The sequence below is a fragment of the Pterocles gutturalis genome, unplaced genomic scaffold (assembly GCF_000699245.1).
Source record: "Pterocles gutturalis isolate BGI_N339 unplaced genomic scaffold, ASM69924v1 scaffold10756, whole genome shotgun sequence".
In the NCBI taxonomy this organism is placed as follows: Eukaryota; Metazoa; Chordata; class Aves; order Pterocliformes; family Pteroclidae; genus Pterocles; species Pterocles gutturalis.
Genome location: NW_010097917.1, coordinates 16,201 through 31,543, shown reverse-complemented (window position 1 = coordinate 31,543; position 15,343 = coordinate 16,201). Strand labels below are relative to the sequence as shown.

The 15,343-nt window shown below is 37.3% G+C and overlaps 1 protein-coding gene across 1 annotated transcript in view; it reads right to left on the bottom strand.

Moving 5' to 3' along the window:
* Nucleotides 1–289: 289 nt before the first annotated feature.
* Nucleotides 290–15,343, bottom strand: part of TMX3 (thioredoxin-related transmembrane protein 3) — a 28,777-nt gene continuing 13,723 nt past the window's right edge. Inside the window, exons 9-16 of the mRNA XM_010087029.1 lie at nt 13,983–14,049; nt 12,435–12,533; nt 10,356–10,413; nt 9,463–9,516; nt 9,101–9,157; nt 4,103–4,232; nt 1,768–1,836; nt 290–702 (exon numbers count right to left, since the gene is read on the bottom strand). Of these exons, the coding sequence (XP_010085331.1) occupies nt 436–702; nt 1,768–1,836; nt 4,103–4,232; nt 9,101–9,157; nt 9,463–9,516; nt 10,356–10,413; nt 12,435–12,533; nt 13,983–14,049 (801 nt within the window). The 3' untranslated portion in view covers nt 290–435. The remainder of the gene's footprint in view (nt 703–1,767; nt 1,837–4,102; nt 4,233–9,100; nt 9,158–9,462; nt 9,517–10,355; nt 10,414–12,434; nt 12,534–13,982; nt 14,050–15,343) is intronic.

The window sequence follows — 15,343 nt, the reverse complement described above, 5'->3', positions numbered from 1 at the left end:
GACTTCTTGGAAAACTCCAAGTTGACTTTAGCTATCAGGCTCTGAAAGACTTGACAGATCTCCTAATATTTTTTAGTTTTCAGCCTTAACTTTACATAAATGAGTGTTTATCTGGGCTGTATTAGTAGCATACGTTAAGGTCAAGTAACATTATCTCACTGTTCTGGAAATTAACAGTTCAAAACTCTTGAAAAAAATGGTGTAGAATTGTACCTTCAAATTCCTTCAGTTTAAATTGCTCTTTGTTAATCCATTAAAGACAATTAAAAGAACACCCATTTTTTTTCTCGTCAGTTTCTGAGAAAATTTGAATACATGCAAGTCAAAACTACCATAATGCAGACAAAAAGGTCCTCTTTCATGAAGTTCAATAAACGACTACCTTCAATAAATAAGTCTACTTGGAAATTTTAGAGAATTCTTTTGCTAAACAAGTTAGTCTTTTTTCTTTGCCATTATGTCTTTCTGTTTAAGCTCTCCATCTGAAAGTTCTGTATATTTTCTGTTCTTTTCCTCCTCTTGTTCTTCCTCACTGCCTTCGTCTGTGAGCTCCTGATCACCGTCTTCCTTTTTAGCTCCCTCATGTTCATCTACCCCTCCATCTGTATCAGCTGTGCAGATTCCGTAACACATAATGCTGATGACCCCCAGGGGCAACCCAAAGAGAAAGCATCCCAGAAGTGGTGAACTCTTGAAAACAGACTGTTGAAACACAAATTTGAAGTAAAAAACACTTTTACTGAATATACAAAATTACTGCATTACTTCTCTTAGTACTTTGCGTACTTATTCAGAAACATTGAAAATGACAGAGACAAGGTTGTTTTGGTTTTTTGGAGGCTTTTTTTTTTTTTCCAGAGAGAAGGAGTCATCCTCATTTTAATCATTCTTACTCTAAGTTCATAAAAAAAGTCTTGGAACTTCAAATATTATAATGTTGCATTGGGCTGGTTAACGTTAACATGCCAACTGTATATCCTATTCATTGTTTGAAACTTGAGAAACAATTGTTCTAATAGTGTTAAATAGTTGCCATTTTGAGGCAACCCGTTTCATCTCTTACTTGTGTCTCAGTCTCAAAAATTTGTTTGAGTAATAAGGGATCTGCAGAAACATTCTGCTATTAGGCAGCTTCCTACTGAAGACTAGTTTAATGGCACAGGAGGAAGGACTTTTGGTTTCAGAAACTGATGGCTAAATGTTGCACATTCACAGAAGTTTGGAAGCCACTCATACAGAAACATGGGAGTTTCAATTTAAAGTCACAGTACAGGTTTTTTTGCTTGTGTAGGACAAGTGAAGAAACGCATTTGTGTACATCTTCCCAACAAAATTCTGTGTTTGCTTTAAAACTACACCATGTGTAGTATTTGATCCTCTTATGCCCTAACTAATTAGGCTGAAACCATAACATTTCTCAGAATGTGAAAGTGCTATCAATTTCAGTGAAAGGATGTCAAAAGGGTCAAGGAAAAGATTTTCAGTTCTCCCTGTTCTATCCCTTAAAACACACGTCACATTAATACTGCAAAGTAGGGACAAATGAAGAAACTAATGTTATGTCGAATATTTAGTACAATGAAAACTATTATTCAAAACTTTAATCAAGAAGTTCATTTGGCTTAAACCTAATGTGTATATATCTATGATATATACACAAAACATATAATAGAAACAAACTTACATAAAAGACTTCTAAACCCTCTGAAAAGATTTGCACCTTGATTGACAAGGGTACCACCCACTTTAATGAAAAATAAAACTTACCACTACAGTGGACTTGGCATCATAGATTATTCTCTTGATTCGTTGCAGAAGTCCATCACCACCCTGTGCCTGAAATTTCAAATGGAACCATGTCAAAACTGCTGACAGTTTTCAGTTATGATTCCAAAAGTTCATTCTTCAGACCTTGCAATCTTAAGTCCCTCTAGGAGGAAATGAAAAGTAATTATTCTTGCATCTCATGATGCCCAGACACTCCACATTCTCAAGCATGGATAAACATTTCAGTAGTCTCATGACAAATTCTCTCACAATTGTTTCAAACAATCAGTGCCAATTTTAACAGTGGACTAGCACTCCACTCTCTTACCATAGAGGTGCACTAACAGAAACTACCAACTGTCCTGATGTAACAGTTATAAAATTGTAGAGATCTTCTGAACTTTCCTGCAGCTAATGGGTATCTATTTATGGATTATGACAGAAGCAGTTAGAAAAATCTAAGAACTAAGTAACAAGAAGGTATGAAGATGTAATAAAGAAATCTTGTGTCAAGCAATGACAGACTATACCTATACTGCCACCTAATTTAGCTGTCTTCAGAATAACTACACAAATCTGAAGGCAATTGCTGAACAGGACCGGTTTTCACCTGCCTTGAGTTGCCAGAGAAACATATGGGAAGAAAACCCAGACTTTGGAAGTCAACTGATCAGCATTTGACCCTGACCAAAACCCCTCAAATTACAAAGAAGTCCACAAAGATGAAACAGACTCACAGGCGGCTACATACAGGGCCTTACAGAAAATAACAAGAAAGTCAAGGTGAATAATCCAACATGTCCCAAGGAAGGGAGGGGTGGAATGTTAAACTTTTCAGAAATTTCACTGTGGTTCAGAAAGTCTACATCCTATTACTTGTTTACTAGTACACTTTAAATACTGTCATTCCTCAACAGCTACTCAATTTCTTGGGCCTGAACGTAGCCATAGTGCCATTTTATGTTTACAGACACTGTTTAGCTTAAATGAAGTCACATCCTGTATTGTCTGTCTTGTATTAGCACTCTGACATATATATATATATATATATATGAATTCAGACAGACTTTTAACCATTCTAGCTGAAATACTGCAAACAAAAGGTAGAAAACCCAAGTGACACTTTGGCAAAAAACACAACGCATCACAAACAAATTTCCTCAAAGTTAAACAGAGAGAAACCAATTTCATTTGTTGTTTCAAACAGAAGGATATGTTTAAATAGACTCAAATAGATGTTGATAACATAATTCAATACAATTAACAAAGCATTTAAAAAGTGAGAACTGAAGAACAAAGAACCACCAAATATGTTACAGGAATACCCCTGAACTTGCAACTGGAAGCATGACTAGTAAAGTCATGAACAGCAAGCAAATCCACCTATATTGTGTTACTACATCAATTCGTCAGATTAAATAAACCAAAGTACCCCATATGACTGAAACGATCTGCAACATTACTTGTCATTACCACCTGGTGACCTAAAACTGCTGGTGTAACGCAAACTGGGATTCAGCTAATACAGTCAGTGTTCCATATACTGTGAATTGAGGCTTAAACCAGCAGAAGATTCTCCCAGGAGGCAGACAAAAGATTTGCTAGCACTGCCCCCCTTCATTGCAGTCTTCTTGCTCCGTAAGCTCAAATGAAAGCTCTGATCCATTATCTCTTTCCTCATCCACACAACACAGCCTTCTGTCCAACTTCCAGTATGCTGAGGGAATAAGTGAACCTGAGTTTGTAGTGCCAACATTAAAAAAATTGTCCAAGTAATCAATTACAGATGGATTAGTTTTGTTGTTTTAACAAAAGACAGCTCATTTTCAGTTTTAGAGCAGAGAGGGGTAAGCTTGTGTCTGTAATATGCAATGCAAGTATACCACTAATTTTTTAATCTGAACCTATCATTCATCAAGCTATTGGATTTATTATTTTACCACCCAAAATAAACAGTAGAGTTGAATTATGCACTATAAAGGAGAGAAATTTTAAACAAAAGCATTTAAAGCAAACCAGGAGATGAAAAAAAAGCTCTCCATTTACCAGTGACACCAGTAAAAGGGAATATCAAGAGAAGTTAGCTAACATTATGCTATAAATGAAAAAAGCTTGTTTTCTGCAAGAGGTTCTGCAGTCAGAACAGTGAGCAACAGCACACCTCAAGAATTCAGAATCATGTATATATGCTGACAGCACCCAAGACAGGAAGACAGACAGGACTGGAAGATAAAACACACGGAATAACAATAAGAGCAACTAATTTTTTCCCCTACTTTAGCATCTAAGGAAATAAACAACAACCAACATATTCCAAATCACAATGAAGACTTACTTCAGCTGTACCATCCAAGATATTGTTAATAAACTGAACCATGTCTTCTGTGTTCTCAATGTGCCTATCCGGTAGAAAATACTGCTGATTGGACGTATTCAATACAACAACAGTAGGGATTGTAATGTCACTGGAAACACAAAACAGATAGTTTAGATATTTGAAGAACTACTGTATAAACATTACAATCCAAATAATTCCTACGCCATGTAAAAGGGTATCCATTAATCTTTCACTTCCTGTGTGTTCCTTAAAGCCGTTCCTTAAAGGCAAGAGGGAAGGGGGAAGAGTATCACCTGAATGGTACGAGCAGGTTTCTAATCTTTTTTTTTTCCCCTTCATAACTGTGTCAGTAACACTATTAAAGCTTACTGCATTTTACACACTCATGGTTACTGCAGAGCTACCTTATGACTTGCTAATTAGCAGCCTTGTATTTGAAATGTACTATTAGCACAACACACCGTTTTAGCGTACAGAGGCAAAAGTATAATCCAAAAATTCAATCTCATACAGCCATAGTCCAACTGATCAGCTCTATCAATCAAACTCTACCTGTCAAATCAAAAGAATAAGCCATGCCAACCCAAGTTTTACTACATTCTATTTTAGATATGGCAGATGAGCTACAGAATTTTTAAACAATTACTACTATGGAGTTGACCTTCACATGCATAAGCATTGTTTAGTATCACAGAAAGAAAGAAAGAAAGAAAAAAAAGACAAAACAGAACAAGTTTTGTTACTTGAATGTGGAAAAGATCACACCCCACACAAAAATTGCTTATATTGCATTTAACAGTCTGTTAACTCGGGCTCCTGAAGTTGGCTGTACAGCAGCTGAAAGACAAACTCCATATACAAATTTTCCATGCTATATAGAGATTCATAAAAACATATTTAATGTGTTTCTTCCAAGAGCTAAGGAATTAATACTCTACATACACCTACAGTAGACAGTCCGATGATATTGTATACCTTAGTTTACACAAAGAGGTATCTTTGCTTTCAGTAAAATACACAATCATAGAATCATAGATCGGTTTGGGTTGGAAGGCACCTTCAAAAGTCATCTAGTCCAACCCCCAAGCGATGAGCAGTGACATCTGCAATTAGATCAGGTTGCTCAGAGCCCCATCCAACCTCACCTTGAATGCTTCCCAGGATGGGGCATCTACTACCTCTCTGGGCAACCTGTTCCAGTGTCTCACCATCCTCACTGTAAAAAATTCCTTCCTTATATCTAGTCTGAATATACCCTCTTTCAATTTAAAACAATTATCCCTTGTTCTATCACAACAGGCCCTACTAAAAAGTTTGTCCACATCTTTTCTCATAAGCCCCCTATAAGTACTGAAAGGCTGTAGCGAGGTTTTCCCAGAGACACCTTCTCCAGGCTAAACAACCCCAACTCTCTCAGTTTTTCCTCATAGGAGAGGGGTTCCATTCCCTCTCCAACCACTTTTGTGGCCCTCCTCTGGATCTGCTCCAACAGGTTCATGTCTTGCCTGTACTGAAGACTCCAAAGCCAGACACAGTACTCCAGGTGGGGTCTCACAAGAGCAGAGGGGCAGAATCACCTCCCTTGACCTGCTGGTCACGCTTCTTTTGACACAGCCAAGGATATAGTTGGCTTTCTGGGCTGCCAGAGCACATTGCTGGCTCATGTCCATCTTTTCATCCACCAGTATCCCCAAGTCCTTCTCCTCAGGGCTGCTCTTAATCTCTTCACTCACAGCCTGTATTGATACCAGGGGTTGCCCCAACCCAGGTGCAGGACCTTGCACTTGGCCTTGTTGAACCTCATGAGGTTCACATGGGCCCACTTCTCAAGCTTGTCCAGCTCCCTCTGGATGGCATCCTGTCCTTCAAGTGTGTCAACCACACCACTCAACTTGGTGTCATCCACACTCAATCCCACTGTCTATGCCACTGATGAAGATATTAAACAGTACTGGTCTGAATATGGACCCCTGAGTGACACCATTTGTCACCTACTTCCATCTGAACATCAAGCCATCAACCACTACCCTCTGGAGGTGACCATCCAACCAATCTCTCATGTACTGAACAGTCCACCCATCAAATCCCTATCTTTCCAATTCAGAGATTAGGATGTTGCAGGGAACTGCGTCAAAAGCCTTGCAGAAGTCCAGATAGATGACAACCATAGCTCTTCCATTGTCCACTGGATGTAATCACTCCATCATAGAAGGCCACCGGCTTGGTTAGACAAGACTTGCCCTTGGTGAAGCCATGCTGGCTGTCTCGAATCACCTCCCTATCCTCCATGTGCCTTAGCATAGTTTCTAGGAGGATCTGTTCCATGATCTTTTTTAAAAAGTGAGTGCAATGTTTCCATCTTTGTAGTGACCAGGGACTTTGCCTGACTGCCATCAGTTTTCAAATACCATGGAGAATGGCTTGGCAACTGCATCAGCCAGTCCTCTCAGGGATGTATCTTGTCAGGTCCCATAGACCTACATATATTCAGATTGCTCAGGTGGTCATGAACCTGATCTTCTCTTACAGCAAGAGGGATTTTGCTCCCCCAGTCCTTGCCTTGCGGTCCATCCACTTCAGAAGTGTGGGAAGAGAGGTTGCCAGCGAAAACTAAGGCAAAAAGGTTGCTAGGTACCTCAGCCATTGTTACTAGCTTGCCAGTCTTGCTCATCAGGGGAGTATACTTTTTTGACCTTTCTTTTCTGTCTGACATACCTGTAGAAGCCCTTATTATTCTTTGCATCCCTTGCCAAGTTCAGGTCCATCCGTGCCTTATCCTTTCAGACCTCATCCCTACACAACTGGGCAGCATCCCTATACTATTGCCAAGATACCTATCCCTGCTTTCGCTGCCTGTGCATTTCCTTCTTGCGCTTTCATTTGACCAGCAGGTCTTGACTCAGCCATACCAGTCTCTTAGCTTCCTTTCCTGATTTCTTACACATGGTGATCGAAAGCCCTTGTGCTCTATGGAAAGTGTTCTTAAAGATCTGCCAGCTCTGTTCTGCTGCTTTGTCCTTGAAGGTAGTTTCACAGAGGGTCCTACTGATTAATTCCTTGAACAGCCAGAAATTTGCTTTCCTAAAATTCAGGATCCTGACTTTACTCTTTGCCTGGCCCATATCCCTCAGGACTGTGAATGCCACCAGTGCACAGTCACTGCAGCCCAGGCGGCCTCCAATCTTATTATCGCCTGTGTTGGTGACCATGAGGTCCAGTATCACATCCCCTCTGGTAGGGCCATCTATTACCCGGCTTAAGATGTTATCCTCAATGCAGTCCAGGAGTCTCCTGGATTGACTACAGCTCGCTGTGCTACTTTTCCAGCGGATTATATTAATATTCTGTTTTCTTCTTTTGTCTATATTTTTAATTATACCATTTTCAATCCAACAAAAGCATGTTCATCCACTGCCGAAGAGACAGAGTTATAGACAAGTTCATAAGCTTACTTCTATCAGGGAGTACTACTGCTACTATCCCCATGAATTATACAATATTTTGTCCTCTGTGAAGAAACAGAATTGTTCCTATGTGCATCCAGTGCAGTAAAAAAGTATTGTGCAACAGGTTCTCACTATTCAAGATGCTTTTTCTATTTCCAGTTGCTGCCATCTAGTGGAAAACTGAAATACTTACAATATGGCTTTACTGAAATTATTCAAGTAGCCACATAAAGAGCAGCTACCTGTATCACTGAACATATTTTGCTGCTTTCCACTCATGCTGGAAACGTATACACTCTGTTTAGCAAATAATTAAAAGCCTGTGAGTACTTTAACATCAGCTTCCCATATCCTACAAATTCTAAAATCAGGCATTTTACAGATTAAGGTAAACAATCCAGCAGATCTTGCCAGTACTACCAGATCACTATTCACTGCAAGTGACAGGTCTGTTTTCTGCCCCTTCATTTTCTTCCTCCCAGGGACCTCATCTCCCTTCCCTATTTCTTTGCACATCAGTTCTGGTACTCAGCAGAATACCCAGGAAGATATTTAAGGGTTTAGCTGAATCAGCAAAGTAACCCCCCTACTCGCCTAGTTAAAAAGGAAACACTTTTCCGCCAGATAAACAGGCTGAAACAGCTCAACAGACAGTAAGACATCAGAGCCTGCACAGGAGAAGCAATAATGAAGTGAGGAAGGTCTCACTTTTGGCAGCTATAAAGCACCAGATCGATCAACCACTTCAATTGAGAGACAGATGTTTTTAAATCAATTGTATTCAGGTGTTAATCTACAGATATTCCACAGAAATACAGACCTTGTGCCTCCTGAGTCCCCATGAAGTTCCCAAAACTTTAGGGGCATGAACACATGCTTTGATCATGCTTTGATCCCCAAGAAAGGGGGTCGGAAAACTTTGAAGTGTTGACATACTAACCCCTGTTTCTCCCTTCTTTCACTCAAAAGGCCAGAGGAGAACAAGTAGTCAACTGTAAATGCCAAGCAACTTAAGTCTCTAATTACGTATTTTTAGACAAGGATCATAAGGGCAAACGTCAAGCGTACTGTTAAACTACTTATATATTTCAAAACGTACCATGTACATATCAAGTGCAGACAGTATCTTCCATGCATTTTATGCTTCTTCTCTGCAGAAGCATATTTCTATGCAGTCTTAAAAATGCATCAAGAATTTAAAAAGACAGATAATGTACAACCATTATTTACATTTCCTGTTACAAATTGACATAACTTTTGTCAGTGCCCTGCAAATTTAACAAAGCAAAAAAAAATACACAGTTCTAATATAGTAACTAATTTAACAAAGAAGACCTAAAAGATAAGGTTTGTCAATCAGTAAGCCAAACTTCTAACATTAAATTTTGCAGTTTAATTTAATAACTGATACTATGTTATATGCTGAATTCTGAGGACAGTGGTTTTGTTTTAACCCACGAAAAGCAGGAATTCTTCTGAAGATTGTTTTCAATTACACTTAGCAACAAATACAAGACTAGAAAGAATATTCAAATAAGAATTTACTTACTCCATTAGTAAACTATTAATATAATCATTTCCATCCATATGGCCAAACTGGAAATCCCTGTAAGAGAAGTAGTGAAAAGCAGAATGATAAAAAAGAAAATAGAATAATAGGTTTTAGAAAAAGTTCTTCCTTAAATATTTTTCCTATAACTGAAGATGAGAGGACACACTGAGCAATATAATTAAAAAACTGGCAGTCTGCAGGACAGCATACCAAAACATACTCGGTTAATAGAATCATCTTATTAAACATCAGTATATGAATATAAAAGCAGCCAATATAAAACTTTTAATGTAGAAAAAAAATGACTGCCGTCTTAGAAAGGTTAAGTTCATTTAAGATATCATACCACGTATGCTTACCTGTGAAAGTGATCCCGATAATCTCTAGCAACTTCCTGAATAATAGATTTTAGTCTGGAAGGAAAAAAAAAGTGGCACTGATAATACAGGATATACTCTGTCAAAATACAAACAACAAACACTGAGATTTCCCCAGTAAGCAGCAAATAGTACCTCATCAGCAATCAGGATTCCCTATTGCATTAACAAACAATACCTCATTCACCTTGCTTGGTTTCTAAGGGTTGAAAGGCTATCTATCACAGTCTCAACATGAGAAAAACACAGGCTGCTTTACTCCATCTGTTGCCTTCTGAAGATGCAGCACTGTGACTCTGAAGATAATTCAAAGAGGTCTGGGAAAATAGCACACATAGTACTTGCACAATATTTTTGTACTCTCATTGTGTATGCAATCAGAAAGGGACAGGGAAGGTCTTGTTCCTCCCAGTCTCTTCAGCAAACTCCAATCCAATTGAAAATGCCCCTTTGTAATAAAAGACAGACAACTAATACATATAAGCATCACTATATTCATTTTTAATGCAACTGAAGAAGCCATGTGTTAAAACTTACTAAGTTCATCTCCACGTCATCTGAACTCAAGTATTCTTGTCTATGTTTAAAAGGTGACACAACAGCTTTAAAAGCTATGCAATCACTGTTTGCTCCTGTGATCTCATTAACAAATGGCAGAAGAGTGATACAGGAACTCTCACCTCACTGAATGCACATGTACTTCAACAGAGCCAGAAATTAAGTAAATTCAGTAGGCTGACGTAATAAATTAGAGAACATCCACAAGTTTAAACTGTTAATCTAACCTGGCATTTCTGAATTACTTAAACTTCCCAAGTGCTCTACATCATACCAGCACATTTCTCCCATAGTGTCACCAATACTCAATTCTGTACCTGGTATGTTCCACTGAAGAGTTTTTATCATCAATGACTGCAATAGCCACAAGTTTTCCTAAAATAAGGAATAAAATACTTGAAACCATTTAAAAAAAACATGCATTCTCAGATGGAAAGTACTGCAACCTAGAAGATCGGATACTCTCCAGGGACAGGAATTAGTTTTAAGCATAAATCAACCTTGGCACCAAATGGCCTCTTCCAGCTGACCAAATTGTGATTTTTTTTAAAGCTACTGAAAATACGTTAGCACGTGGCTTAATCACACACCATTAGCTTTCTAGGAAAAGCCTTTCTACAGAAAGAAGTTAAAAGGGGAAATGCACAGATAAAAACTAATTCCCTACTCAAGCTGCATATTTGCATATACCTAAATGTGAGGTTATGAAAAACTTTTTTATATAATGGCAATTACAAGCTGATTCTATGTGGCTGAAACACTACTGTATGCATTCAGTATCAACTATTTAACACTACTGATAATTTGGAGTATTATTCTTATGGAAAAAAACATGGAAAATTTACTGTCAGAGCCCAGAATTCATTACATTAGAAAAATAACTTAGTTCACAGGCCTCTGTCAGAGGATCTTAAAGACCATATACCAGAATAACTGATCTCTTCAGGATTCACATTGTGAAGTTTTTATGATTAAAAGGAAAAAAAAAAAAAAGCCTCCTATGATGAACCAGATCAAAATATGCTTAGAAAGCTGGACAAAGGTTCTCCAGATGAAGCGCTTGTCTTAGGAAAGCAGAACTGTTGACAGTGTAGTCATCAGATGGATTAACTAAAACCTCTGGAGTGCAGAAGAACAGTTTGTTAAGTGTTTCTAGATGCCATGATTCACTCAACAACCTCCCCACCAAGCCAATCTATTGCTTATTTCCTACCTATCACCATGACACAGGAAGCATTCTCCTCACAAAAAGAAACTCACTCTTCAAATAGTACTGAAGAGTTTTGAGGGCAAGAACAATGATTCATTCCCAGCCCTTCTTCTGAAAAAGCAATTGCTTCTCCTCGCCCTGCTTCTTCCATACTTCAGTCCACACTTTTCCCATTTCTTTCCACACCCTAAGACACTACTTAGTGAAGAATACACTAGGAGACAACTACTTTTTAGACTGGAAAAGAAGATGTAGATAAATTCCAGGTACTGTGTATTTATACATAAAGGTCTGAAAAATAAATGATGGCTTCTCCACTGAAGTAATAAAAGTCATATTTTTTGGGGGTCGAGGAGGGAAACTTGAGGAATTATCAGACAAAAATGTAACAAGAAGAAATATGCTAGATTCAAAAAATTTGTAACAGCACTTCTGCAAATTACCTTTTAAAATATAGGTATAACTATCAGTTTCACAAACAGCTAAGAACTTGGATGTTTCATAATCTTTAAAACCTGAACTCAGTGTTGATTGAATATAAACTTATTTTCTTTTGAAATGGAATGTAGATAATAAGGTATCTTGGCCGGGAAAAATCAACACTTAAAGCACTTCTGCTACTTCAGACTACGTATACCTTAAGAGCAGTACAAGTCATTTGCCTATTCCAGAAGTCACTTGGGTGCAAAGTTTTCATTTGGCTTGCAAAGTTGTACTAGAGAAAAGTTAAATTATTCCAGGACAGGTCCACTTCGGTACATGCTCACCTCCCTTCTTTATCATATCCACTTTAAAGATGCTTAGATGTAAGACATAACTAAACGTATCCATATTTGATACTTCTAAATGCAGTCATAAAATTCCTTGAAAGTATTCCAAGAGTTGATATGTAATTTATGCAAAACCTAAGATGTTCTTAAAAGTCCTACGAATTCTTTTTTTAATATTACAGGATTAGACACGCTATTTTTCATGTTGTGAGGAAAGGACTAGTGTAGGCTTTGGATGAAGCTTCTAGCCAATAGAACAGGTCTTGCCAACATTAAAACAACACTGGTACTCTCAACTCTAACTCTGAGATTATTTAATGATTTAAGTTTAAAAAAGCCTACACTCTTAGTGCTTTTTATTTTTTCTTAGTGTTAAATATAAGAGATGTCAGAGTTCAGTGGCAGCAGCGTCTCACCTGTATCTCCAAGTTCATACAGCGTAAAGCCGTCTACATGAAGATAAACTTGAAATCTTTCTCTGTTTATCCAGGATGACAAATCACCATCTTCGTACTCTAAAAAAAAAAAAAAAAAAAAAAAAAAAAAAAAAAAGCTGAAAATTAAACATACATCATGCATTAGGAGTTTGTTTGGCTTTTTTTTTTTGTGGTAAGGTGGGCAATCAGATTTATTTATTTCAGTACCATAGAGGCAAACACTACTTTCTTCTCTTATTTCTTTCTATTTTCCATTTGTGGACATTTCAATTTTAAAACTTCTAAAGCTATTTTCAATTGCTGAACAAAAAGTAAGTGTATTACAGCAAAGTATGAGAAGCTGATTTGATTATTATTTTTTCCCAAATCAAGGATAAACAATACTATCCTGGAAGATAACTGTGACCGAGTGCATAAAGGAAGAGTTTCAATCCCTGATTTTAAATGAGGGGGATCATGTTTCAAACAAAGTGAAGAGATACAAAAACAAGAAAACAGTATTTGTTAGAGTCTTTAAATGACATAGAAAGAAATCAAGAAAAAGTAGATGCATTAACTGCACTGTGAATATAAAAGAACAAATATTTACATATGATTCGGTATCAGTTATTCTGAAGGCTACAGTTTCAAACGCTAGGTGTTTTAACCTGTAAAAAATCATATTCTAACACATACCAGCAACATAACAATTAGATTTTAATCACAAGTGAAAAAAAAAGTTCAGGAAGGGAAAAACAGACTGATTGGTCAACTGTTCTATGCATGCATAGTATAATCCATCAGTTACATAGGGAGAAGTTATGCTGTCTGATTCTTTCCCACTACTAATATCCAGCTAACACAAATGTGAAAGTCACATACGCTCAAAGCTATCACTTAAGGCCCTCAAAATTTTAATATTGGCAACAAAAGCAGAATCAGTTTCTTAGTACAGAAAGCCTTCCTTCAAAAACTGTGAAGGAAGAGGAAAGTATACAGCTTGTACTGCCAAGGCACAAAAAGCTCAAACTGGACCATTTTATGCAATCTCTGGGCAGAGTACAAATCTGGAAAAAAATCAAGTTAACTCCAAGAGAGGGAGACTGGACTGTGAGGAAGAGCACTAAGGGAAAATCTGATTAACTGTTTGGAACGGTAAATTAATCTTACGTGTGACTCCTCTTCAGCAAGAGCTGTCTTCTAGTTTGCATATGATGAATTTGGACAGTGAGTGAAGGGATAACTTTTAAAAGTGCATTAATGCCAGCAAAGTAATAATATTAGAAGCTACATCTTACTGATAACATAAACCAAATGTCATCACTTCTACTTCAGTACTGTTAAAATCAATTCTTTCTCAAATGGACTTTGTTCTGTAAGAACTAATTAGCTTTTTCTCTTCTCTTTCATGAAGGAGCTATTATTTATCATAAAACTGGGGAATTTCCCAGCACCACAACCCAACCTTCAAAAAAAATCCCAACTGTTCCAGTTTCTCCATATATACTTTAAATATCTTGCCCTAAGGCAATGTTCACTTTTACTTACCATCATAAACAAAGTAAGTTCCATCTTTGAAGACCACAACAGCAGGAAATTCAGGCAATGTCACATACTGAAAGAGAAGTAGTTTTCAATTAATCCATGGAAGATTAAAAGATTTTTAAACAAACAAACAAAATCTTAAACTGTGAAAATGTAATCCATGGGGAAAACTTCAAAGTCCATTTAAATGCTTTCTGTCTACATTCACTAAAATAAATTTAGCAGCTTCTGCATATTAAAAAGCAACACACCATAAACGTATTTTTGAGGTAGGTCTCACAAAGCAGAAATTAAGTAGGATTTTTACTAATATCTGCAGTATCATGAAGAATATTTTATTGGTTGGACATGAACTTTAGACAGAAGATCATAACTTGAGGGTTTCATCCATCATTCTCTCTTTTCTCAGTTTGTGCTGTTGTCAGCATACCTGTCATACCATTAATTCTACTAAATGGCCAGTCAATATTGTAGAGAAAATAGTAACATTGATAACCTGTCCCACTAAATCTGGGCTATTTCTTGTGGTTCAGGCTGATGGGAATATAAAGACACAGCTTCATCAGACAGGGCTGCAAATAGCCCTAATTTAGGCAAACAGAACAATGAATGCATATGTTCCCATCCTAAACGCAATATTTAGGATGGTCAGCAGTATACAGAAAAAAAAAAATACAAGGTGTAGAAACCTTTCCCTTGGAACCTAAAAGAATCTTCTTCTGCTCACGTTTTCAGTAAAAAGGCCACGAAAGAAATACTGCATGTACTCCTTACTGCTTGCTACCATTTTAAGTTAAAATTCTAATAGCATTTGTGGTGAAGAAAACACTGTATCACGAGCTTAGTTTTGATGATTATGTTGGCTGAATTATCTAATTTACTGATATGTCTGGGAAACATAAGAACCGTATCATGAGTGCTTTTCCAAATTACATGCCTTCTGTAATCATTTTGCATTACCTTGGATGGAAATAAATGTAAAAGCAGTAAATTTATAATGTAACAGCTCACATGAACAAGCAAGAAGGTAATTCTAGATGACGCTTTATTCTCATATTTGCTCAAAACATAGTTTAGCATCTCTAAAGGGCAAACCAGTTTATGTACAGGTCATAGTTTGCGAAAGATGCCTGAAGCTTGGAACAAGATTACCTAAGGTGACAAAACAAAGCCTAACAGTGAATACTTTCATGCAAAGCCTCACTACAACTAGCAACCAGTGATTTAATAACATTTTTGCTTCTCTCCATAGAACACTGCATACTGTCACTACTTCAGTTTAAATTGCATTTGTGGGAAATTACATTTTGTGGGAAACACAGCTCACTGCTTACATCACTGTGATTACAGAATCTGAAAGAGTT